The following is a 25,906-nucleotide window of genomic DNA, read 5'->3' as shown; positions in this document are numbered from 1 at the left end:
TTGGGAATGCATGTAAGAATTAAAGATTTTAAAATTTAAAAAATAAAAAACTAAAAAAAATAAATAAATAAATAAAATAAATTAAAAAAAAAAAAAAAACTAGATGCTGGGCTAAGCACTGTTACATATTAAACAGTGGGACATATTTTTCACAGGTCTTGTAAAAAATCATCATATTAAAATATTAATGTCTTGGTCACATACTTTTCAAAAGTCCTTTCTTTGGTTAATTAAAAAAAAAAACACACTAAATTTCTTTTACAATGAAAAATTTATTTTGCCTTTTGCCTAGAAGCAAAACTAGTGAAAATTAAAGTATAAAAATAAATATAATTTACATTAATGGACATTCCACTCAAAGTAAAAATAATAAAAATAATATATATAAATAAAAAGCACATTAAAAGCACAAAACGTCTGGCACTTTTATGAGAAAAAGCTGTGAACATTAAAAAATGCGTAAAACATGCAAGCTTTATCCTTAAAAAAAAAAACAACTCAAGTTCTGCATCCTTAATCCAAAACTAGTTTTAACTTTCTCTGAAACACACTATTTGTTATAGCCAATTTGTATTACTATACACAAAACATTTAGCATCTATCTTTCATACTGGAAAGACCCACAATGATAATAAGTAATCTGTATCCTGAGTTTTCAGAATGATAAAGCACAATTTATCATATTAAGATCATTTTTATATACTTTGCCCAAAAATATAAATTGGTAATTCAGACAGTTTTGACTGTGTTCTATTCCTAATTTTCTGATTCACTCTTTAAATAAATGATACATCTCAAAAATCAAGTTTACACCCAGAGTAGATGACAATTTTCTGTCTACAGTTGCATGGAAAAGTTAAATTTTAAAAGGAGTGGAAAATCGAAGAAAACCATCCTTATCTCAACATCCTTAAGAGAATATTAAGAATACATACAGTCTGCATTTTCAAAATACCAGTATCTTTTTAATATTCAAGTTAGAAAGATTAAATGCACACATAAATGTTCCCAATTTTACTTGAGAAGCACAAAGCCTTTTTGGAAATGGCTTGATAAATTAACAATGACATTCTTTTTTATAAAGTCATGTTCCCTTGGTAACCTTTTTTGGCTTATATTTTAAATGAATGTTAGTGATGAAAAACCTTATATATAAGTGTCTCATGTAATGCAGCCTTTCAACTAGAGTATTATCATCCCATTTGAAAATCCGAATTTATCACATTAGATAGCCCTTTATCCTCTCCTAAATCAAGCATGCTATAAAAAAGCAGAGTATGAAGAAATAAACAGACTAAATAGAAAATGTAACTGCATGCAACATGTTATTCTATTTTACAGAAATAGATTTAATAATGCATTCATTCCTAAGCACTACTACATTCAAGATTGTGCTATCTTCCCCAAATTTGTTACTCTCGACAGATTTCATAGTTCAGTAGAAATGTTTCTGATATTACTGGGGTAACATACATTAAGCCTAACATTTCTGTAAGACAACTAGTTTTTGAGAAGAATGTACACTTGTGACCAAAATGATGACACCCAGCTACTTCTGTGGTACATTTTAGGTAGGCCACAATAGGCAGGCAAGTGTTTTATCTTATGAGATTACATCACAAATCCAAGAATATGAGAGATTAATCAGAGTTTTTGCAGTAATAAAACAAAAGAAAAACATTCTTCTGCAATAATTGCCTCTCAAACAGAATAGTATCTAATTTATCAAATAGTGTGCTAAGATGAATGAATTTTATATTTCAGAACTTATTTATAATTTATCACACCTTTTCAATATTTTATAGAAATAAACCCAAATGTCCTTTAAGTTTACAAAAAGGTTCTCAACAGACACCTGAGTAATAAAACAAACTTATACAGGTTAAGGACAAAAATAAGTCAGTTACTAAGCACTAATTTGTCTTCACCCAAAAGCGAAGAGCAGACTCATTGGAAAAGACACTGATGTGGGAAAAGACTGAGGGCAGGAGGAGGAGACAGAGGGTAAGATGGTTGGATGGCATCACTGACTCAATGGACATGAATCTAAGCAAACTCCAGGAGACAGTGAAGGACAGGGAAGCCTGGGGGGGTATATTCCAGAGGGTCTCAAAGAGCCAGACACAACTTTGTGCCTGAACGACAACAAAAAACTGATACTAAGGAAAATTTGAAGGGGGGGTGGGGGGGAGGGGAGCGTGGTTAGAAAGAGACCAAAATATCCAGATGACTTCTCAGCCCTTTGACACCACTTTGCCTGTGTAAACAGAGTCCAGAGTTAAATAAAAAGTCATGAGCAGGGAAAACTATATGGATCCTAACCTTTCCCCCCGTTTTATCCTAATGAATGTTGTCTTCTTAAATTGTCGCAACATTTGGCCGCTTTCTTTGGATTTTTCCTGCATATACTCCTAGAAACAGAGCAAAACTAATATTATTTCTCAGTGTCGGTTTTTCTATAATGATACCATTTAATGACTGCTCACTATGTACTAGGCACTGAACTGTACACTATGTACCAGCAAAACACATTAACATATCTAATCCTTATGTAAAATAATCATGAGGTCAAAATTGTTATACTGTTTTAAGGGTAATAGTCACTTGTATAAGTAACAGAGTAAGAAGCAGAAACTCTGAGCCCAGTTCCGCTTGATTCATTATTTTCCGTAACCATTTTGCATTACTGTCTCCTACTCTAGTCAGTAGTTTCTGAATTTCACTATAAACTCTAAAGCACAAGACATAATATGTTTTAAAATATGTGAGATCAGAGATTGCAATTTAGTTTGTAAAAACTACAAATAACTTTAACTGCTTTGCAGCAAACTTTGCAGTTCAAACACCTCAGAACTCTACTTCAAGCTGAGATTGACAGTCTATTATAACAAAACTGAACTTTCTGTAAAATGCTTAATAAAAGGTATGTTCTTTTATTAGAACATGTATGTAAAATCAATCCATAATTTCAAATTTGTTTGAAACATAATCCAGGCCATTAAAAATTTAAGGAAGACAGAATAAATAATCTTTTCAAAAGCAACTATGGATCCCTGTGTTGAGATTCACAGTCAGAATTTTAGTCAGTCATAACCGAAATTTTTGGTTTATGTAAAAGGATAAAATTCTTTATAGTCTTTTTCAATTGTCTAAATATGCACTCATGTATAAATAAATCTTGAGGAAAATATAGGAAAGAATTTTTGTACTTGTTAGATACATATTAATTATACATGTTTGAATGAACATGTATAATTAAGGGTTAAATATATTTTTATTAATAATTATGTTGCAATGCATTTAAACCACAATAGTTCTAAGTACTGAACTTCACTGTACACATTAATTGCAATGACTTTCTATTCATCCCTTATACTGTTGCGTATTACTGAAAAGAAGACAGTAGTTGCTATTTTTCGTATAGGTTCACAAGTGACAAATAGTGGAGATGAAATGCATGAGAAAAGAATATGGAAAGTAGTCACTGTGATAATAGATAATATTAAGCAAAACAAAACTTATTCTTCAATAACTTGCCAACTAGCTAGGATTTATCAAATTATATAATGCTAACATGATAAAAAACTAAAAATGTCTTAAAATTTCACATAACTTCACAAGCAACAGATCTGGTGTTTGGTCCAAATGGTTATCTTTCAAACAAGCTGATCCAACCTCTGGAATAAGCAGGATTTTCAACTCTCTAATCCCTTTAAAACAGCTCCATTGACTGTCACTCGCAGTGAATTCCAAAAGATGACCTTTTAAATCATCCACATGTTCAACATTATGAATTAAACTCACTATGTATACATGTAAAAGGTGAGCAATCAATTCAAAGGTGTGATCAATATCTTGTTCCTTCTTTGAACTTATGTGAATAACATGAAAAAATTTGTTGCTTGTTCCCTCCTAATTTGGAGGAAATCACTTAGTAATAAAAGCTCTAAAATATATTAAGAGGAAGATTAGAACTGTTAAAGATTTAATTTTCATTGCCTGGTGATTAGATTTCTTTTAAAAGTTTAGAAAGCAGTCTAGTTAAAGCAAAACAGTTTGAAAATATTTTTAATGGATCACATAATTTTTGGTGAGCTTATCATAGTGTCTTAACAAAGGTACCTAAGAACATTAAAACATTAGCTTAAAGGTTTTGCATTAGCTCAACAATGAATTTGTCTTTCTGCCACCATAAATAGGATTTCAAAATACATTTTTTGGTTTAATTCTCAAATAATGAATATAAGGACATTTAGCTCAAGCTTCCTATTGAGCAAAAGATTAAGCCCTTACCCCCTCGCACTTGGCATATTCACATGTGACCCTGTAGTCAGAGGGAAAAATTCCTTCCCTTATGAGCAGATACAAATATTCCTGGGGGATGCACTGCCCCAAAACTGAATAGAGATGCCCAGATTTAGATAGATCATTATATTTTACTCATTTATAAAAACTCTTCTGAATTAAGTGTGTATAATTCTGCAAATTTTTCAAATTAAAAAATACATAGTATCTTCACGGAATTTACACTGAACCACAATTTTACTAAGATCTCCTGACTGCCGTAAGATACTAATTCAAATGATCACCAGTAGGAATGACTGTGAATATGCCAAAATTATGGTGGCAAGGAAAGACACCGTATCCCCCTGGTATGGCCTGCGTTATGGGGCAGCTTGTGCACGTCTTTCTATCGAACAGGTTTCAGGAATTTGTTACACACCTGAAACAGGCGCTCTGTTAGGCACTCTGCTCTGTGAAGACTTCTGTCTATTTTGCACAACCCCCTTCACTGATGTCTTAGGGGTTCTAATTGAATATAAAAAAATTAATAAGTCACTTGCATTAAGTTCTAAATGTTCAACATTCAAAAAAGCAACCATACTGCATCAACTGTTCAAAGCACAAATAACCCTGAAGAGAATTTAAGTCTCATGCATGCGCACAGCAAGAAAACTATACTTTTGCTTCAGCAGGAGACTATAACCACTAAACTGTAGCTTATGCTTTGTTGGAGAATCACTTTGGTGATGCTGAACGTACTATATGGATGTTTACAATATTTAATGAGCAAAATGGTATGAAATGAAAAGTAAAAACACACCAACAAAAGATGATAATTAAAATATAATACACAACAGTACACCAAAGGGTTATCTTTGAACAAAACATTAAAAGCTCTTCCTAATGCTATAAAAAGATCACATTTTAAAATAATTATCTTTTACATAAAAAGCATTACGTTATTTTTCCCTCTCCAAGCTAATCTTGATTTGAGTATTTTTAAATACCCATGTGTGTTGAATTCTTACCCTTGTCTACTCAGTAGCCTATGAACAGGTGCATTCTGTCCTTGATTTGGCTGAAGGACTCTGTTGACAAAGTAAATAAAAATTAATCAACAGGATAAATTCAGTTTTTCTCCTATTGTCTTTCAATAGGTGAAAGAAACAGTGAGGAGGACGTCAACTATGCAATGATCTGGCCTATACGTTACCACAAAGGAAAACCAAGTGATTAAAGCACAGTAATATGGTGCTTAAATGCTCACCAAGAGGCCACACCTTGGATTTTTATCAGGAGATATCTAACATAAGTATTAATCCTGTGCTTTTAGATAATTTATTTGTGTACTTTACAAACGCCAGTTTTTCCTTTCAAACATCTGAGAAATAAAACACTCTTGTAAGAGCACAAAACAGGTCACAATTAAGTTTAACCTTCTAAAGTTTTAAAGTAAATATCCAAGATCCCTGAGACTGCAAACTGAACTCAAAGACATATGAGGCTCAAATTTCTATGTCCTACAGAAAGCCCCAGGAACATCTGGTCTGACACATGACCTTGTACATGACCAGGTATTACTGTGGATTCTGACCCTCTCAGCCTCCAACTCAACAGGGAGAGATTTACTGATGTAAACGAGAACAAAGCTAATAAAAAGCTTGGGATTTATAAAATTTTCTTCTCCTTAAAAGTTAAAAGATAGTCTCTCAGTGAGACTGTGATTTTTCTCACCTTGTTTCTGAAGGATTTTGCTTAACCAGAAATTTCTTACTTGGCATTCCCATTTCTGCAGCCCTAACACAATATAAAAATAAGAACATACAAATAATGTTTTTAGAAAGGGAGAAAACACATGATTACAAATGTGATACAGGATGACAGAAACAAATCATTTCAAAGTTGGTACACTACTGGAAGACCTGTAATAAGCATACTAGAGACAAATTTCAAGAAAGAAGAGTTTTAATAGGATAGTTTCAGAATATTCTTTGCATTTTTTCCCACTATGAAGTCTTTAGAATATTTGAAAAAGAATATATTTAAAAGATAAAATTAACATTGAACATAAGGATTAAGTATTTTTAAGATTATTTGATTAGCTATCAATTACACAAGCTGACGCTGACATACTTTATTAATAAATTTATCTACAGATAAAACTAGATTTTACCACCTGATTTTAATAAAACTCTTCATATAAGGGAACGTCTATCACTGTAGTTGAAGAGGAGTTAACTGTTCTTTATTTCTAATTTGAAAATACAAACCAACAGATGCTTAAAATCAATTGGCTTGATAATAAAATTAAATTAGAATGTGACAAGTCATGAAAAACTTACTTCATGTACTTCTTCCTATCAAGAGACTTCTGTGTTGCAGCTGAAAGAGCCACTCGTGGACTTTTCATTTTATCCTTTAAGACAAAAGTAACAAGAAGCTCTAGTGGTATCAGTAATACCACTGTATTATAGTATAGGATGATCTCAAATTGTATGGAAAGACTTCTCTTACTAACATTTTGAACTTTAACCTAGTCCTTACAATTGAAACAGTCTGATTTTTCAAAACTAATTAAAATTGTTTTCCCCAATAATATGAATTTGGCTTGTTTTTCTTTTGCCAGCCACACTAAGATCACGGATTCAACCCACAGATTTCTAACACTCTTGACATACAGCTGACCCACAGGGGTCATACGAACTGCCCAGGTGACATATATCCAGATTTTCTTCAACAAATGTATCGGAAATTTTTTTGAGATTTGTGACAATTTTTTATAACTCACAGATGAACCGTATAACCTAGAAATAAACAAAAAAAATTAAGTATGTCATGAATGCATAAAATATATATATCTACTGGCCTATCCTTTATAAGCATAAGGTGTGACTATTTCACATAAAATTAATGTTTATTTTGTTTAATAAATTTGCTCTCCAAGTTACATTACCATATAATACGCCAGCCTCTCTCTTTCTCCCTCCTACTCTCTTCTCTTTCAACTGCAGCCTATCATAACAGGTAAATGGTGTTTAAAAAAAAAAAAAGGCTAACAGTTTCCAATATTGTATTATGAACATAACTGTAACACTGTAAGTCATAATTATAATGATTTATTCTTAAGTGTGGGCTTCCCAGGTGGTGCTAGTGGTAAAGAACCCGCCTGCCATTGCAGGAGACATGAGAGACTCAGGTTTGATCCCTGGGTTGAGAAGATCCCCTGGAAAACAGCAAAGGCAACCCACTCTAGTATTCTTGCCTGGAGAATCCCAAGCACAGAGGAGCCTGGTAGATTACAGTCCATGGGGTCGCAAAGAGTCGGACACGACTGAAGCGACTTAGCACAGCCAGCAGCACATTATTTAGTGTACAGGCTGGTCTACTATGAAGTAATCATAGTGATTATACTAGGCTCCCATACATCAAACATATTGCTGTCTCTTCATTATCAACGCATGAATCATTATACCTGTAAACAGACAAGAATTTCTTCTTCATGTTATCTTTTCATTTTTTATGTCTAATGTTAGTAATACATATAGCATCTTCAGTGTTTTGTATCATTAAAGACAATACTGCTGTAGGTACTGCAAGACAGGATTCATCTTGTAAACAACATCAATTTATGGTATTGGTACAGTACAGTACTGTAAATATATGTTCTCTTTATTATTTTCTTTGGCTTATTTTATTGTAAGGATATAGTATATAAGACATATACAAAATATGTGTTGACTGTTCATGCTATTGGTGAGGCTTCTGGTCAACAGTAGGCTATTACTAGCAGTTAAGTTGTCGGGAAGTTAAAAGTTATACTCAGATTTTTGACAGTGGGCCACCCCTAATCCCTCACATTGTTCAAGGAGCAACTGTATTTCCAATTAATTTGGAGCTGTTTTCTAATTCTCATTTATAAAAGAGGAACGATGCACATGATAGTTTCAAGGATATTTAATCAAGAAGAGTCAATAGTTTTTTAATGAGTCGTCCAAGCAGCATTCAATGCTTAATTCAAAAACATAATCACAAAACAGTATGTAATCCTTTTACCAGTTTCTTTTCAATTTGTCTACAGATTTAAATATTTTTGGTAATCCTGAGAACTATGTTCTAAGAATTGTAGGAAGGGTGCTAAAAATCAATAAAGAATGATATTTAGTATCAATTACTCCAAACCCAGAAGAACCTCATCGTGAAGTAATTATAGATAAATAAATAAATCTACCACTAGTTCCTGTTAATATTTGGTCTTTGAACCCAGTTCCTGACACAAAGCTCCTAAAACTCTTGTAATCAAATATCCTGAGTTACAGGATCATCTTTTTTCCTAGTGTTCAATCTTGGACTTTGATTCTTGACACAGAGCTCCTAAATCTTTTGGAATTTCCTGGGTGACAGAAGCATCCTTTTTTTTTTTTTCCCCCAAACCTGGGCTCTGACAGTAAAAGCACCAAGCCCTAACCACTGGATTGCCAGGGAATTTCCCAAAGCACCTGTTGTTCTAATAAGACAAACCTGGGAGTCTCTGGATAAGGGCTAGTCACCAGAAAGACCAAGCATGATTACAGCCTTAGAACTTTCAGTCTCACCCCTCTATCATCTGGGGCAGGACTGAGGCTAGAAATTGAGTCAATAATCAATCATGCAACCATGCCTACATGATTAACCCTCCATAAAAACCCAAAATACACATCCCTATGCTGAGAAGGTGGCGCACAGCCTCCACAGGATGGAAGCTCCTGCTCTCAAGACCCTTCCACCCCGCACCCTGTGCATCTCTCCTTCTGGCTCTTCATCTCTATCGGTTACTGTATCCTTTATTATATAATAAACCATTAAATGTAAGCAAAGGTTTCCCTATGTTCTGTAAGCCATTTTAGAAAAATTTTCAAACCGGAGTAGAGAAGGTGTTCATAGGAACACCAATTTATAGCCAACTGGTCAGAAATACAACATAAAACCTGAGATTGGCATCTCAAGTGGGGCTCAGTCTTATATAAATGCCTCCCTATCTTGTAGCATCCGACACTGACTCCAGGTAGATGGTATCAGAAATGAACTGAATTGTAGACACCCAGCTGGTGTCAGAGATCTCATGTGGGAGGAAAACCCACATATCTGCTATGAGAAGTATTTTGTGAGTGTAAAAGAAATAAATGTGTTTTTCATCATTCACTAATTTAAAAATCATGTAACATACCATTTGCCTGAGCATCTTCTCTTTGCGAACTTCTCGATCATGATGTAGAATAGACATTCTTTCAGCTGCATCCATTACAAAGAATATGTCATGAATGCCATACAGGGCAGCTCGCAACTAAGTTCAAAAGAAGAAAATATTACACCCATTTAAAAAGATGAGGTTAGAGGTCAGTAATATTATGTACTCTTAAAGAAAAAGGTTAAAGTTTTAATTGAAACCTACTTTCAGTGGTTCAATCAAGGGAGAGAAATAAAACATTTCCATTTCCTAAGAGCCTTGAGGACACATGCATTACCTGAGCTAACACTCTTTCCTGAAGAGAAGCATCTTGTGCTGAAACAACTCCTCTCTTTAAAGGTGCTTCTGACTGAAAACTTCTTATAAATTCCATAGTATCCTGAAAAAATAAATGCTCCTTCATTTTTCTAGAAGATTTCATGATCATTGGAGTTTCCCTTTGTTCTTTTTTTTCGGTCAAAACAAATGTAAGTATACAAATAAAACTATTACATCAGAAGTCAAACAGCACTCACTTTAAGGTGAGACCAAAAAATGCACAACCTACTTCATTTACCTATTTTTAAAAATTATCTGAAAGAGATGAATCAATTTCTAAAATTTAAGCCTTTAAAGGGACTGAAAGTATTTGATCTGCCTAAGTACTGAACTCAATTGTCAACTGTGTCAGAACACTGATAGAAACTGAGATGGATATGCAATACAATTTACACAATCCTCTTACTTTTACAGTTTGTCGAAGTTGTTTCAGCTTATCTGTCTGCATAAGCCTACGAGTAAGGAATCCTTTTGCCACTGCAGTGACTTTGTTAAATTTTGCTTGTACTTCTGGACTGAAAACCTAGAAGAAATAGTATAGACACAACAATTTAATAACCTGAACATTATACTCAAGATTTTTTAGCTATTACAATGAATAGTTTGTACATATGAAATTCTTCTATATGTGTTTGCTGTGTTGTTGAATATCTAATAAAAGCTAAGCTTCTGATGTATCACAAAATATTTATGGTTCACTTATAGAACCTAAGATAATGTAGCTCTTTAAAAAAGACAGATTAGGGACTTCCCTGGCAGTCCAGTGGTTAATCCTCTGTGCCTCCACTGCAGGGGGCCTGGTTTCAATCCCCAGTCAGGGAAACAAGATCCCACATGCCATATGGCACAGCCAAAAACAAAATAAAATTAAAAAGACAGAGAGACAGACATGCATGCGTGTATCATTAAGTTTGCCCACCTGAGACCACTTAGTTTTGGCCCTTCCAAAAGGCCTTGTTACTGAGAGTTTGGTCAAGCCACTAGTTGATGATCCCCAGAGGTAGAACGGTACTTCATTTGCAGAACCAAAGCTATGTTGTAGGGCAGAACTTGTGAAACCTTGAGAAACATACACATAGTATTGTATTTGACTTCAAAACAATTAGAATACACAGAACATCCAAATAAACATGACACTCGTTAAGAATACCAACTCCTCTGAAACTGATCCACATGCAGACTTAAAATATTTATGGACTTTAAGCTTATACACCAGATGGATCTTTTCAACACAAACAGCATTTCAGGATAATTGAAGATAAGCTCTTATTGGGGCTGGGGAATGAGCTGTAATTCAGCATCACCCAGGAGACAGCAAACTGAGTTTTCCCTTGAAGAATATCACCTGCTGCATGCGTGAACAAAGACTGGGCTCTGAGTCAAATTTCCTGATATTTTCCTTGCTAAGGTGGCTTTTCTTCACGAACACCTGCTCACTGGTCTTTGCTGCTATCATTTCATTTTTCATCGGTTAGTAAGCAACTGGCAAATAGCAGCGGGTTGGGCATGCAATGACCAATACAGAGGAGGTACAATTTTAAAGTGCACCAAACAAAATATCTTAGTACAGGGTAATTTTTTTAATGTTAAATGATTTTTTAATATTTACCAGAACTATCTGAATTTGAAGTATGGAGTGAGTCCACTTGAGACAGCACTGTGTCTAGTAAACCAGAGTCACTTATCTTTCTCCAGTCTAAGTCCACAGCATTGCTAATGTCCAATTCAGAGGCTTCTGCTGTAATTACCGTCTTCTCTTTTAACATTTTCTCCTGTTCTTCTATGTCCTGCAGATTAGGTTTATTACAATGTGGTAGGCTCTTTTGTTTAATTACATCTCCAAATAGTATCATTTTAGGCTCAGCAAAAGTATGTATGATTATCAGCAAATTATTACTTCAGGTTTTCCTCCCCCAAATAAAATTGACAATTTGTTTAACTGATTCTAAAATGTGATAATCTTAAAACAAGTGTCCTTCCTCTCCTAATATACTCTTATAGAAGGCATATTTCAGCATCTACTTATAAAATACCTTTTAAAATATTAAAAATTTTGAATCAAGGATTCAATTAAGTGTCCTTTTGATAAATTATGCATTTACTTTTAGATAAGCATCTAAATATTGTAACTCACACTTTGGCAATAAAAATACCATCCATGTAACAAAATCAATGACCCCCTTAGAGTAGGATACACGTTAAGTAACACGTTAAGTAGCAACTACAAATATCCTCTACATGACCAAAATTCCACTCACCAGCCCTGTATCTCTACATTCTAATTCCTCACCTTTTGCAGTCTTTCCTGTTCCCTTTCCTGCTCAGCTATGAGTAGTGATAACTGCTGGGCATGCTGTTGTTCTAGTCTCTTCCGCATTTCTTCAAAAGCTAACATCTTGCTTTTTAGTATCTCCTCGTCTTCTGAAAAAAAAGTGTCCCCTCAAATTTAGAAAATTTAGTAATATCTGATGATTTATGCCATCAATTTAAATTACGCTTCTAACCAGAGAATATTCCTGGATCCAACATAGTACAATCAAGATACAGCCAAATCGCCATTCTGAACCACATTCTCTTTTGCTCTCCTTTCATTTCAGGCTACTGAAGGTCTGTATCTTATCACCCTCACCCAGTTCTTCAACAGATCCCTTCATGATCTGAACTGATGGAGACAAGACTGTATGTTCCATCCAGACTCTCCTTACTCCAGTGAACTTCAAGATGTGGTTCTCGTGTGCATCTCACCTCCATTTATTCTCTTCACTCTTGTCCTTTTCCAGGGTGTCTAGTATTATAGCTTAGCCTGTGCTTTGTTTTATGTTTCTTTTAAATAAATGCTTTGATAGTGTAAAGCTACTCAGTATAAAGTTCAAAAGAAGATTAAATACTAAAATTCCAGGTATTTTAATTATTAAAAAATGTATGACTATGCAACTTACTGAACAGAAAGTGGTGAGATACTTTGAAATGTTGAAATACCAAGTATTACACAGATGTAGCACAGATATTCAGGGATCCACTATAATTCCCCTAAATTCAAAGAATCCTTCTTTTCAAATACACAATGATTTTCATTGAAAATAATTATATTTGTCGTACCTCCTATAGTATTCCAATAATTTGTTCCTAAATCCATTTTACTCAGTTGCAACAATTTGCATTTGTACATGGGCAATTTTTTATAGGTTGGGGGGGAGCTGGAAAAGCAGTAGACTAGTAACTCTCAGCAAGAAAGGACAAAGGCTCTCCACTTAACCACTCAGCCAATAGCAGGAGTCCATTCAACTCTACCTTAAAAACTTATAAATGAGTGCCTGTCCAGGGGCTCCCTCTTTGGGAGGTGTGCCCAAGGTAGGTGGCCAAGCTATGGGCAGCTCTCAGCACACTGTGCTGCCTCCCACGCCTACCATGACAGCAACCCAGCTGCCTCCATGACCGGCCTGATCTCCCACACATGGCCTCCTCTTCTGTCAGAACTGCCACTTAGTTAGTCCCTGTACTTTTGGTATCCACCAAGAGAGCCTTAGCCTGTTGTGTCATCTATTTAGAGAAGCCAAGCCAGCTCCTCAGGTATCAACTGTTTTCTTTATTAGAGTTCTGATAAAGCTGCACATGCATTAGACAATCTGCCCCAACCCAACTCTATCTTTCCGATAAACTTTGTTATTTTTAGTGTGCAATTTTATAGAATATAGTTTTTTTTCAGGAGGCTATATATCACATTAGAGTTAAAATGTCTGTGTCTAAAAGCTTAATTTACTTGATTTATAAGTCTTTACTATCAGTAATGAAGAATTATGAACCATAACAACAAAATAAGGTGTAATAAGACTTGTTTTAACAAGTTGGTGTTAATATACCACTAGATGCAACAGAAATTTTGAAATAATTTTCACTACTAAATATACCATTCTTGAAACACTACTCACAGAGCCTTATCAGTGCTATTTTCTCTAATAATTTGACATTAAAGTGTTTACTAAAGGGCCAACTTGTGGCTCAGATAGTAAACAATCTACCTGCAAGGTAGGAGACCCAGGTTCAATCACTGGGTCAGGAAGATCCCCTGGAGAAGGAAATGACAATCCACCCCAGTATTCTTGCCTAGAGAATTCCATGAACAGAGGAGCCTGGTGGGATACAGTCCACATGGGGTCGCAAAGAGTCAGACGACTGAGCAACTACACTTTCACTTTTCAAAGAGCCAACTGCATAAGCATCTCATTACAAATCAAAGGGCAAACTGGTGAAAATATTGGAAGGAATACTGGTGAAAATAAAGGAAGACATAACAGCAATACAATGGATTAAAACTATGAATGATGCTTCATGCAAGAACTTTTTCTTTCAGTCATTAACAATATTCTCTATTAATACCAAATGGACTGTGAAAGATTCATAATTTAAATAAGAAAATCCTTTAAGAAAGCCTATCAAGTGGCAATACACTGTAGCTAATTTTGCTCTGTGATAAATGAAAGCAACCTGAATAGGTGAAGACAATTATTATTACTCTGCAAACTGTCAATTAAAAGTATTAAACAAAGATGCCATCTGTTTGGCAGATATTAAACACTTCAAAGCCTTCTTACCTTTGGAACTACTTTCTAACATCTTATTCTTGATGTAGACAGATCCTTTAGAATATCTTTTTTCTGGCAAATGTTGCCTTTCCTGTTCAGCTATTCCAGTTGTTACAACATAAGGGTAGTTTTCTTTTTGCAAATTATCAATATCTAAATCAAGTCTCCGTTTAACTTTCTCAAAACTGTTTTCCAAAAATTGCTCTTTTCCACAGGACACTGTAGGGGTATCCATCTGCTGTCTGGTATTCTGGTTCTGCATCAGTAAAGGAGATGGGTTTTTTACATCATAAGACTTATTCAGTTCCATCTGTAAGTTGCAGTTTTTCTCTAACACATTGGTTGACTTGACTCCACTCACAGTACCAAAGTTTTGGTTCAGAACACACTCTCTGGTGGCATATGGCTCATGCAATCTTTCCCCTGCAGTACATGTACTGTCCATTCTGTGCAGTCCTCTCACATCAGATATTAACTGACCTTCCGTGTGAGCAAGTCCATGAAAAACTTTATTTTCTAATTGATTACCTGAAGGTTGAGATACCTGATTTGATTTACCTAAAACCATTTCCTGTATGGCTTCTGTATTTTTGCTGACATAAACCTTACTTGAACAAACTGCTGCTAAATCAACTGGTAACTTTGGCACCATTTCGGGTACATTTGTTTTTTCATCAGTTTCTTGAACAACTAACTCTACTGCCTGTTCTTTTCCTTTAGGACTTAATTCTGAAGCATTTATTGGGTTATTTATAAGTATATGACATGCTGATGATGGCCTAGAACGCCTTCGATGCATTTTAGGACTCAGGCTTGGCTCTGGGCTAGGTATTTTGGCATATGAACCAGTAAGACTTCTGATAACATTATTTTCAGTAACAAAAGTGGGAATGCCTTGGAAATTAGAATCAGTCTCTAAAACAGTGGAATGGCCAGGTCGTATTGATATGTCCACTTTAGAAAAGTTACCTAAAACAGATGTATTCATGCTGCTTGCTTGAGTGAAAGCACCTTGGAGAAGAACATTTGATTTATTAAGGCTTGGTTTGTCAGGAATAACTGAACCACAGTGTTTGCCTATCAACTGGGACTTCTCCCTTCCACTGTCAGTCACCTTAACAGCATCATTTTCTTTGTCTGAAAGACTCTCATTAACACTGCTCTTTACACTACTTCTCAGACTGCGCCTAGACTGCTCCCTTTCTATGTATTCCTTTGACTTTTTCATCAGGTTCTGAAGACTCATTATGTAGGGATCCGGAGTAACTTCCTCCAAAAGTGATGGATCTTGTTCTTCATTTGTTGGAAAGAGAAGTGTCTCTTGTGCAGCTGTTGAGGAAGTCTTTAAAGAAGCTTCATTTACTGCCTGGCTAATATTTGAACTATCACACTGCTTCAGATAACTCAATTCTTCCGAGTCCCTAGCTAAGTCTATCACATTAGATTTAAATCGATCCTCATTATTCAATGGCAAAATTCCAGTTATCTTTTCAAACTTTGCTAAAGTAGACTGTTCGGTGGGGCTTGGCAAGATATTTGGAAGGGTAGCAGGAACATTCAAGTTTCTGACTTCTGAATTAGAGTAAACTGTTTCAGTCTCCCACTGATGAAAATCACTGGCATTAGGTGCTTTTCTAACCTGGAAAAGGAAATACAAAAATTAACATTTCATCACTACACAAAAAGCCTTTGATTTCATTGTTTTCTAAAGCAAAACTGAAATTGAAGATTCAGAATTCTAATATTTAAAAACACAAACAAAAACTCAGATGATCTTTTCCATGGTATTCTGTATCATATGGAGTACAAATTACTATAAAAAGCATCTATTAGTCATGCTGGACTATTTATTAAAAGATTAAAAGAAAAGAAGTAACATCTAAATAATCTAATAAAATTATGAACGTATGTACACGTCTATACACACACACATATACATTCATATACCAATGTGCAATTTGATCTTGGAATAGAAGTATTTTCCATAACTTTCTTCTGGTTTTATTTTATTAACATCACCAACTGCTTCTCCTACAAGAACTATCATCTAAGGATATGTATAAGATAAATACCAAGTAATTAAATTTCTTACTTAAATGATTACTCTTTAAGAAAGATTAACTTGCCCAGGATATTGATTAAGCAACAGTAATCCAGTACCAAAACTCTTGCCTCCCACATGCTTGCTTCAAATTTTAACTAAAACCCTCTGTATGATGAAACAAATTTGTGGTAAATGATAGCTCAGCTACGTAGTTTAATACTTGAAAAATAAAAACTTTAACTTAAAACCCAATACATTAAAGCAAATTCCAATTTGATTAACCGATGACTACTTAAAACAACTGCCTGCTAATGAGTTTTTGAACAAGCAAAGTAAGTTAAAAGCTTAATTAAAAAAAAAAACTTAAAGAGAACAATTGTATACACAAGTTTCAACAGAAAAAAAATAAAATTACATTTTGGATCTATTATTTTTAAATAAAAAGTCAACTAGGATGTTTTCTAAAGATTCAGTTCAGTTGCTCAGTTGTGTCCAACTCTTTGTGATCCCATGGACTGCAGCACGCTAGGCTTCCCTGTCCATCACCAACTCCCGGAGCATAATTCTAAAGATTGTATAAGCATACATGAAACTGGCAAAAATCATCACCATATTATCTTATGAATACAGACTCCAGAATCCTGAATTTAAAAAGATTTTTTAGTTGCTTGGTGTTTTTTTTTCTTAGACAACATGGCACTCCTATTTTAGCCTGTAAATCCCAAGACATGCAATTGTTTCCAGGTACTCTGCAATAAACAATACAATGAGATATACGTACAACTTCACAACTGAAATAAAATAAAAGGGATACATACTCAGGACACGTGTTCACAGGTTTAAGTAAAATTATTTCCTCAAAATAGCTAAACATTACACATCTGTGATATTCAGCACCCATCCTTTTTATACATCACTAAAATAAGTCTTTGATTATACAATTAAAATAACAACAACAAAAACAATCTACCACAAAATCAGATTTTACAGGTAAAACAGACCTTAGAAAGCTACTTGTGTAAGATAAAATTTCTCTAACTGCATAATTAATTCATTACTCTATATTGTACATGCAGAGAAAGTTTTTAAACTCAACAATAATCCCATTAGTACTGTATGTGAATTATTCCCTCAATGGACCAAGAATAATATGCCAGTTTTGTTCCAAAAATAGGAAATATGTAATAAATCAAAAACCCACCCTTGTTGTGCTACTCATTATAGTTTTTAAATTCAATATGAGAAGTAATTATACTTTACAAGATCAACTACCCACAGCGAAAGGAAGGTAGCAGTTAGTGGGAAATATCATCTAGCATGAATTACATGAACCACACACCTCTAAGATTACAAAAGAATTAAAAGATGTAACCAGCAAAACAGTGCTACATATGGCAGAAATTATTTAACTTACTCGCTGTTTTTCTTTTTAGTATGATGATCCAGACCTTAAAACAAATTGTTTATACAAATCTAAAGAAACTGCAAAATGCAAAGATGTGTGGTTTAAATAGTTTCAGTTTATATCTAAGATGCATCAAGAAAATTCTGTTATGTAGTCTAAATTGCATTTGTATATCTAAGATCAGAATTTTCACCAAAAAATATTGGAAGCAGTTATTTACTTTAGCAGAGAATGAGAATAAGGTCACTGAGTCAATAGACTGATTAGTTCAGAGGTAAACTACAATGGCCAATTCTATCATTTTGTCACTGAGAATTCAATGTTTTTAGAGTCATAAGACACAGACAATAAGCAACTATACTCAGTGTATGGGTCCACTGTCTAAATACCCTCTGATTCAAGTACTGAGCATCACTAACAAGCAAGTGAATTTTCTTTGGAGTAACTGACATGGAATATCACAAATTACGAAGCTTCTCAAACACAACTGCATATTGGTAATTAACTACTAAAGCAAATATATTTCTGAAAAATTATCAAGGCCTACCTCATGATTTCTTAATTATAATTTAAAAGAGCTTATATTACACACCTGAACATTTTCAAGAATCTCCTGGACACGAGTCAGTAAAGCCTTCTTCCTATTAACCTGCCTTCTTGCTTCGACATCAAGTGCTTTCTGCTTTTCTTGTTGCATTTCCTTTCTTTTCTCAATATTAAGCTGAAAAACATCATAAATATGTAATTACTTCTCATAAATGTAAAAATATCATAAAATCAGGAAGTTCTGAACCAGAATGATTAAAGATGTGTGCAACAGGTAAAACTATCTATAGTGAAAGAAATCTGAACCGTGGTTGGGGTTGATTACTGGGATGAAGGATGTGAGATCTTTCTGTGGTGATGAAAATGTTCTGTACTGGTGTGAGTTCTAAATGGATGCCATATATCACAACTCAAAAAAAAAAAAAAGCTATGTCTCTCCTTTTGAAAAGGGTTAAGCATCTTTTAGATATTTATAAGCCTTTCTTTTATTTTTCTGTGAACAACCTTACTGATTCACTATTTTAAAAAAAATTATTTAAAATCAAAGAACATTTACCAGTGGAGAAAGCACAGCCACTCCATGGAAGCGAATAAGTGAGATGCTTTCAGACTGGACAGGTAGAAAGCTCTCTGTGGATAACGATGCTTCTTGGATTCTGGAGAGACTTTTCTCACAAAACTTCTCATACTCCTCCATCTTCCCACAATCACGCTACAGCAGGGGAAAAAAGAAACTTTTAATGTGCTGATCTTAAGTTTATTTGGCAAATCTGTAGAGCACTGAAATAGTCCTAGAATTCACAATTTCTAGAACTGGACTTCCCAGAGTTGTTTTCCTAATCAGGAGCTAATTCTTGGGCACAAAAAAGACCTCAAGACCATGCCCAATTAAGCCTGGCTTTATATACTAAACATTTCTGAAGATTTGTATATAGTCAATCTTTAAATGTAATTAATTTAGAAAGGCACAAAGAATTCAGCAATGAAACCTTCTGAAAAGAAACGCTATACAACCTAACTAACTTCAGACTGTAAAACAATATTATCTTTTCTTCAGCAGGACTTATCTATATATCACAGGAAAAAGTATATAATACAAAGGTAGGAATCCTTCTTAGCAAAACAAAAAAGGGGGGTGGGGGCTAAATAAATAAGAAAGATATTTACTTTCAAAAATTCTTTTACTACAAAGTCCAGTCTATCACGTGTGTATCTTTAAGAATATAATTTGACTCCATGATAACTGGCCAAATCAGAAGTGAAAAACAGAATCTATCGGCCCTCATATTAATTCTGCTTTACAGTTGAAAAATGGAACCATCACCAAACTACTTACAACAATCAGTCCAGTAATTTCACAATTTCTGGAAAACTGTGATGGTGGCTACGAAAATATAAGGTAACCAGGAAGGATTAGCTACCAATTCATTCATCCAGCATGTGTTAAATATTTGATTGCCTGTTTTCACAGTATTATGTCTGGCATTGTTTCCTTTAAATAAGCAAGGGAAAGGGAAAGAGCTATCACTGGACTCATAACCAACAAGGATATGAATTGTGAAAACTGAAAAACTAATACGATAATATTCCTTTAAGTGTTCATTTTAAAACAATTAATTAACAACAAAAAAAAAGAGACAGGGAAGTGAAATTCAATTCATGACGTGGGATATGCAAAGATGAAATAAGATACAATATGATACTGCCCTAAGCCTCAAGGTACTTAAAAATTTAGTACTCTAATGTATCCAGGACAAACAATAGCACAAATGGAAATGAAGGAAAATCACACATGAAACTATGATTACATTATGAGAAAATAAGATCTATTGCTACTTTTGACAAACTGGTAGTCCTTTTTTTTTTTCTGGTAGTCTTATTAATAGCAAAACTTCTTCCTACCATCCCACCAATTCTAATTATTTCTATTTTCATTTATGCAAATTGAGAACTTAATTTCAAAGAAATGGTTCTCTAGCGTATAAATGAGATTATCTTGCAAACTTAAATTCATAAAACAAGAAAATAAAATACAAAACAGCTTACTGCATGATAACCAAAGCAGGCCTCATTTAGTCTAGGCTTCAACCCACATTATATATTAAAAATTAGAATAGGCAGAAGCTAAGATATAAGAGAAAATTAAATGATCCCCTCTCTACTAAAATGCTTCAAAAGAATTTTTAACACAACCCACACATCCAGCATTACAAGAAACAAAAATAGATTACTCATACAATTAATGTAATATACTTCCAATGGATACACAAGCAAAGCATGGAAGGTCTGGGAAATTTAAGGAAATAAAATATCTTTATGGTAATAGCTTTATATTTCTTTCAACATCATATAAATATGCCTCATTGCTTCAGAAAGTTAAATTCACATCCCTTAAACAGTATATGTTTGCCATACACACTGCAGACATACAGCAATATATTATTATTACCGCATAACTTATGGCCTATGATAATATCATGATTATGAAAATAACCAAGTGACTCTATAGCATGAACCCTGTGTCATTCACTATCACACTATCCTGCTGTTTCCCAAGTTTCATAACACTTACCCCTATCTGAAATTATCTTATTTCCTTGGGTTTTGTCTGTCTTCCTCCACCAAAATGTAATCTCCATAAGCACAGGTACCTTCTCAGTCTTGCTCACCACTGAATCCCCATTACATAGGACAAAGTCTGTACACAGGAGGCACTTCATAAAAATGTTGAATAAACAGAATAGTTAGCTCAAATAATAAAGTAAATCAGAAAAAAGAAGACAGTAGACTACACTGCAAAGAAGCTAGCAAGGAAGAATGGAATTTAGAGAATAGGACTTTCATTGATGACACTATTCCCAGAGAAAATGGTACCTCTAAACTGCAAAGGCAACCATTTAAAAATCGAGAGCCGGAATCCTATGTAATTAAGCAACAGGGAACTCCATTTCTCATGCCACAATTACCTCTGTTAACAGGGTTTTATTTTAAGGGAGCATTGATTACAAGGCCACTGCAACCACAAATCTACTGCCCCATACTTTACCACTAGGTATTACTGGTCCACTTGAATTAATAATTTGTTGGCTGCATCAAGTTCAGACATGGCCTGTCTTCTCCACTTAAACTAGGATCCTTCTCCAAATGAGCCTCTTTGCAAACCCCATAGACTCACAACTCTGCTACCTGCTCCTCCTCAGTGCTCCATCAGAAAAGTCACTGAAGGGAATCACGAAAGAACACAGAACATGTCCTGTTTACACATCCTAGCTACTTGTTTACCCATCAGTCTTTTCAAAGGGGCAAAAAAAAAAAGGGGAAGCTTTCTTTTTCAGGCACACAGGAGCTGAATGTTCTTGGCAATTCACTTACCATATCTATCCCTCGTTTCCTGTAAAATAGGTATAATCATAGTATTTGCTTTGATGAGATTCTGTGTGGATTCATTAATAGGACATGCAGAAAGCAACGAATGGGAGTAACTTTCATTAGGAAGAGAATGATGACGACTATTTTTTCCACTAGTTTATGAATTCCTAGAGGCCAGTGACAGTGCTTTAGTTTCTGGTAAGATTCAAATTTAACTTAAAAACGTGGAGGTTGAAGAGGGAGGGGACATATGTATACCTATGGCTGATTCATGTTGAGGTTTGACAGAAAACAACAAAATTCTGTAAAGCATTTATCCTTCAATTAAAAACTAAATAAAATTTTTTAAAAAAAACGTGGAAAGGGGGACCTCAGCTTCCTCATTTTGCTGCGTTCATTAAGTCAAACTCTAGGTGCCTGCCATTGCTTAAATTGGGAGCAGGGAACTGGGGTTATAACCAGGTAGAAGCAAAGGGTGGAAACCACCTAGTAGCATGAGGGCCAATAAAGATAATTTGCTTTTTTATCCTTCTCCTTGCGCCCCCAGAGAGTCACAAACGCAGGATGAAGAATGCGCCTAGGCCCTTTAGCTGGTGATAACTGGCATTCAGAAATGGCCAGTGCACACCCTGGGACGCTCCCCTTGCCAGGAAAAAAAAAAAAAAAATGGCCCAACCAGTTCTATCAACAGGAGATGGTTCCCCAGTTTTGGTCTGATTTTATTTACTGGGGACCCTCTGCCGTCTCCCCAGCGCCCCAAGTCCACCTTCCCCAGCTCCTCTGATAAAGCTCCATCCCGAGGACCCACCAGGCGGTGCCAGCATCTGAACATCACCTCCGCGACCGATGCCGCAGGCCCCCGGGGCACCCGCCTCCACACAGCCTGAGTCTTTCCAGGGGCTCGACGTCCGGAAGCCCCTGCGCTCGGGTTTCTTTCAGCTCCTCAGCGCGCCAATTCCGCCCGCCCTGCGGCCTCGCAGCCGAGACCCGCTGAGTCAAGCCCACTCTTAGGCACACACCTGTTCTCCCACGGTCCCGGCAGGTTTCCTCCCCTAGCTCCTGGCCTTGGTAGGAAGCAAACTGCTCAATTGGTACTGACTGAAAACAACTCCGTTCGCCGCCGCCTTCTCCTTCTCCTCCCCGCCATATTACGGTACTCTGGCGGCAACGCGGGCTCCTGGCAACCGCCGCCGCCACCGCCGCCGCCGCCGCCGCCGCCGCACCCCCACCTCCGGACTCCACCTCTTAGGGCCAGAACTTCCGGTGGCTGCTTCCGGGTCCGTTGGCCCGGTTGGGCCTTCAGAAAACTACAATCCCCGAGTTGCTGTGCGCGCCTGGTTTACGCGTCCCGGCCCAGCGATGGAAGGCGTTGTTCTTACGGAAGGCGCGGTGCACGCCGGGAAGCGTAGTCCTCACTGACCGCTCTCAAATTTTCTTTCGTTAGGAGCTGAAGCCTCGAGAAATGCTCCTTGAAGCTGCTATTTTTCACTTATCTGTAAAGAGATAACTTCTTTCTGTACAATCGTTGGAATACATACAGTAGGCACCAAATTTTTTTTCTCTCTTAAAAAAAAAAAATGATTGAATCCTAGATGCCACAACTTGAAGCTTCAACACTTGCCTACTCTTGCAAATCACAGGGAAAATACCTCCAAGAAACGAAGGCAGCAGGTTAAGAATGGCAGGAAAAGCTCAGAATGTTTTGCCAAAGTTCTCTGTCCAAACATATTGCCAGTTTTCTGTCAACTTAAAAAAAAATACCACAAGAGTTGTAGGTTAAGTTTTATTTGGGACAAAAATGAGGACTATTACTCAGGAGACAGCAATTCAGATAGTTCTGAGAAACTGCCCCCAGAGAGGCAGGAAGAGAGGTCAGTACGATTTTAGCGGAAAGGGATATGTGAAGTCAAGCACACGTTTTGCCAGAGGCTTCCGCTGGCCATGAGGAGCTGATACCACCATTAATGATTTTAGTGCTTTTCTAGATAGGAGGAGATGTAAGAATTGGGCTCATAAAATCTTCTGAAAATACCCAATTTTTCCCAGAGGACAAAGTACCTCATTCCTGATCTCCACCCTGAACTCCTTTCAGGATATGTTGAAGGTCAGTGGCTGCAGTGGCTAATAATTTAACCCTTACAGAGGCAAATGGCAACTGCCAATTTTTGTTGGCATTTTCAAAATATGACTTAACAGCTAGCCCCTTTCCTAAACTGGCCTTACTTTCTGCCTCTCTTACCCTCTTTCCCATGCCAATTTTCTCGTGTATAAAATGAGAGATTTAAATGTGCCTATCACAAGAGTAGTTGTAAGGAATACTTGAGATAATTCTTGCAGTTCCTTGTACAGAACCCCCATCATTAGACCTTAGTAGGAGAAGAAGTAAGGTTAAGAGGAGTAGCAGTAGAAATTTCATGGCATAAAACTGGGTAGCATGATGTTAGTCCCGACTCTGCCATTATCAGCTCATTTCACTTCACTTCTCCTGGCCTCAGCTTCTTCATCTATCAAATGAGGGCATTACTGAAATCCCTTCCAGCTTTACAATCTGATTATACCTGCTCTACTGTTTTGTTGTTGTTCAGTCCTTGAATCATGCCCAACTCTTTGCAGCCCCATGAACTGCAGCACACCAGGATCCTCAGTCCTTCACCATCTCCCAGAGTTTGCTCAGATTCATGTTCATTGAATTGGTGATGCATATCTAAACATCTCATCTGCTGCCCCCTTCTCCTTTTGCCTAGCATCAAAGACTTTTCCAATGAGTCGGCTGTTCGCATCAGGTGGCCAAAAATTGGAGTTTCAGCTTCAGCATCAGTCCTTCCAATGAATATTCAGGGTTGATTTCCTTTTGGATTGACTGGTTTGATCTCCTTGTTGTCCCAGACACTCTCAAGAGTCTTTGCCAGCACCACGGTTTGAAAGCATCAACTCTTCAGCACTCAACCTTCTTTGTGAGAAGAAACTCTCACTTCTGTACATACACGACTATGAAAAAACCATAGCTTTGACTATTCAGACCTTTGTCGGCTAAGTGATGCCCCTGCTTTTTAATATCCTGTCCAGGTTTGTCACAGTTTTCCTTCCAAGGAGCAAGAATCTTTTAATTTCATGGCTGCAGTCACCATGTGCAGTGATTTTGGAGCCCAAGAAAACAAAAATCTGCCACCATTTCTACTTTTTCTCCTTCTATTTAACTTCAAGTAATGGGACTAGATGCCATGATCTTAGTTTCTTGAATGTTGAGTTTTAAGCCAACTTTTCACTCTCCACTTTTACTCTCTTAAGAGGCTCTTTAGTTCTTCACTTTCTGCCATTCGAGTGGTGTCATCTGCGTATCTAATGTTGATGTTTCTCCTGGTTATCTTGATTCCAGCTTACGATTCATTCAGCCTGGCATTTTGCATGATATGCTTTATATATAAGTTAAATAAGGGTGACAATATACAGCCTTGATGTACTCCTTTCCCAATTTGGAACCAGTCTGTTGTCCTATGTCCAGTTTTAACTGTTGCTTTTTGTCCTGCATACAGGTTTCTCAAGGGACAGGTAAGATTTTCTGGTATTCCCACCTCTTTACGAATTTTCCACAGCTTGTTGTGATCCATACAGTCAAAGGCTTTAGCATAGTCAATGAAGCAGTACATGGTTTTCTGGAATTGCCTTGCTTTCTCTATGATCCAACAGATGTTGACAATTTGCTCTCTGGTTCCTCTGCCTTTTCTAAGTCCAGTTTGTATACCTGGAAGTTCTCAGTTCACATACTGCTGAAGCCTAACTTGAAGGATTTTGAGCATAACCTTATGAGCATATGAAATGAGTGCAACTTTACAGTAGTTTGCTCTGTTATGTTCTTTTATTCCCTTTGAATCTGAAACATTCTTCTAAAGTCGACTAAATTCAGTCTTCAGAGAAAATACGCAACTGAAGCTGTTGTGAGAATAAATAATACATAAAGCACTTGCAGGAATGGAACCTGTAACATGGTTATGTGCTCTATAAACGTTAGCTGTACACTCTAACACTATTATTTTCCCCCATAAGAATGTAAGCACCATGAGAGCAAGGACCTTGTCGGTCCTGTTTACTTGCTGTTGCCCTGAGCATCTGGACTGGTGTTTGCATGAAGTAAA

General features: G+C 36.0%; 1 protein-coding gene across 28 annotated transcripts; it reads right to left on the bottom strand.

The window, feature by feature from the left end:
- Positions 1-252: 252 nt before the first annotated feature.
- On the bottom strand, positions 253-23,020 carry CCP110 (centriolar coiled-coil protein 110). 28 transcript variants are annotated; one of them, XM_042240476.2, is made up of 16 exons: positions 22,582-23,020; positions 20,977-21,118; positions 18,961-19,116; positions 18,451-18,579; positions 14,419-16,048; positions 12,117-12,247; positions 11,436-11,613; positions 10,746-10,885; positions 10,233-10,349; positions 9,786-9,887; positions 9,488-9,604; positions 6,627-6,700; positions 6,019-6,081; positions 5,313-5,372; positions 4,724-4,809; positions 253-2,411 (listed from the first exon to the last, which is right to left on the bottom strand). In XM_042240476.2, exons 3-16 carry the CDS (start codon positions 19,099-19,101, stop codon positions 2,359-2,361), a joined length of 3,021 nt encoding a protein of 1,006 aa, XP_042096410.1. In that variant the 5' UTR covers positions 19,102-19,116; positions 20,977-21,118; positions 22,582-23,020; the 3' UTR covers positions 253-2,358. The 28 variants fall into 28 exon arrangements, with proteins under 28 accessions (XP_042096410.1, XP_027816990.1, XP_027816994.1 ...); XM_027961189.2 differs by having other exon boundaries at positions 22,793-23,020; XM_027961193.2 differs by having other exon boundaries at positions 12,117-12,244; positions 22,793-23,020.
- Between the last annotated feature and the right edge of the window lie 2,886 nt (positions 23,021-25,906).

Source organism: Ovis aries, chromosome 24 (genome assembly GCF_016772045.2).
Source record: "Ovis aries strain OAR_USU_Benz2616 breed Rambouillet chromosome 24, ARS-UI_Ramb_v3.0, whole genome shotgun sequence".
Classification (NCBI taxonomy): Eukaryota; Metazoa; Chordata; class Mammalia; order Artiodactyla; family Bovidae; genus Ovis; species Ovis aries.
This window is presented reverse-complemented; position numbering and strand designations above follow the sequence as displayed.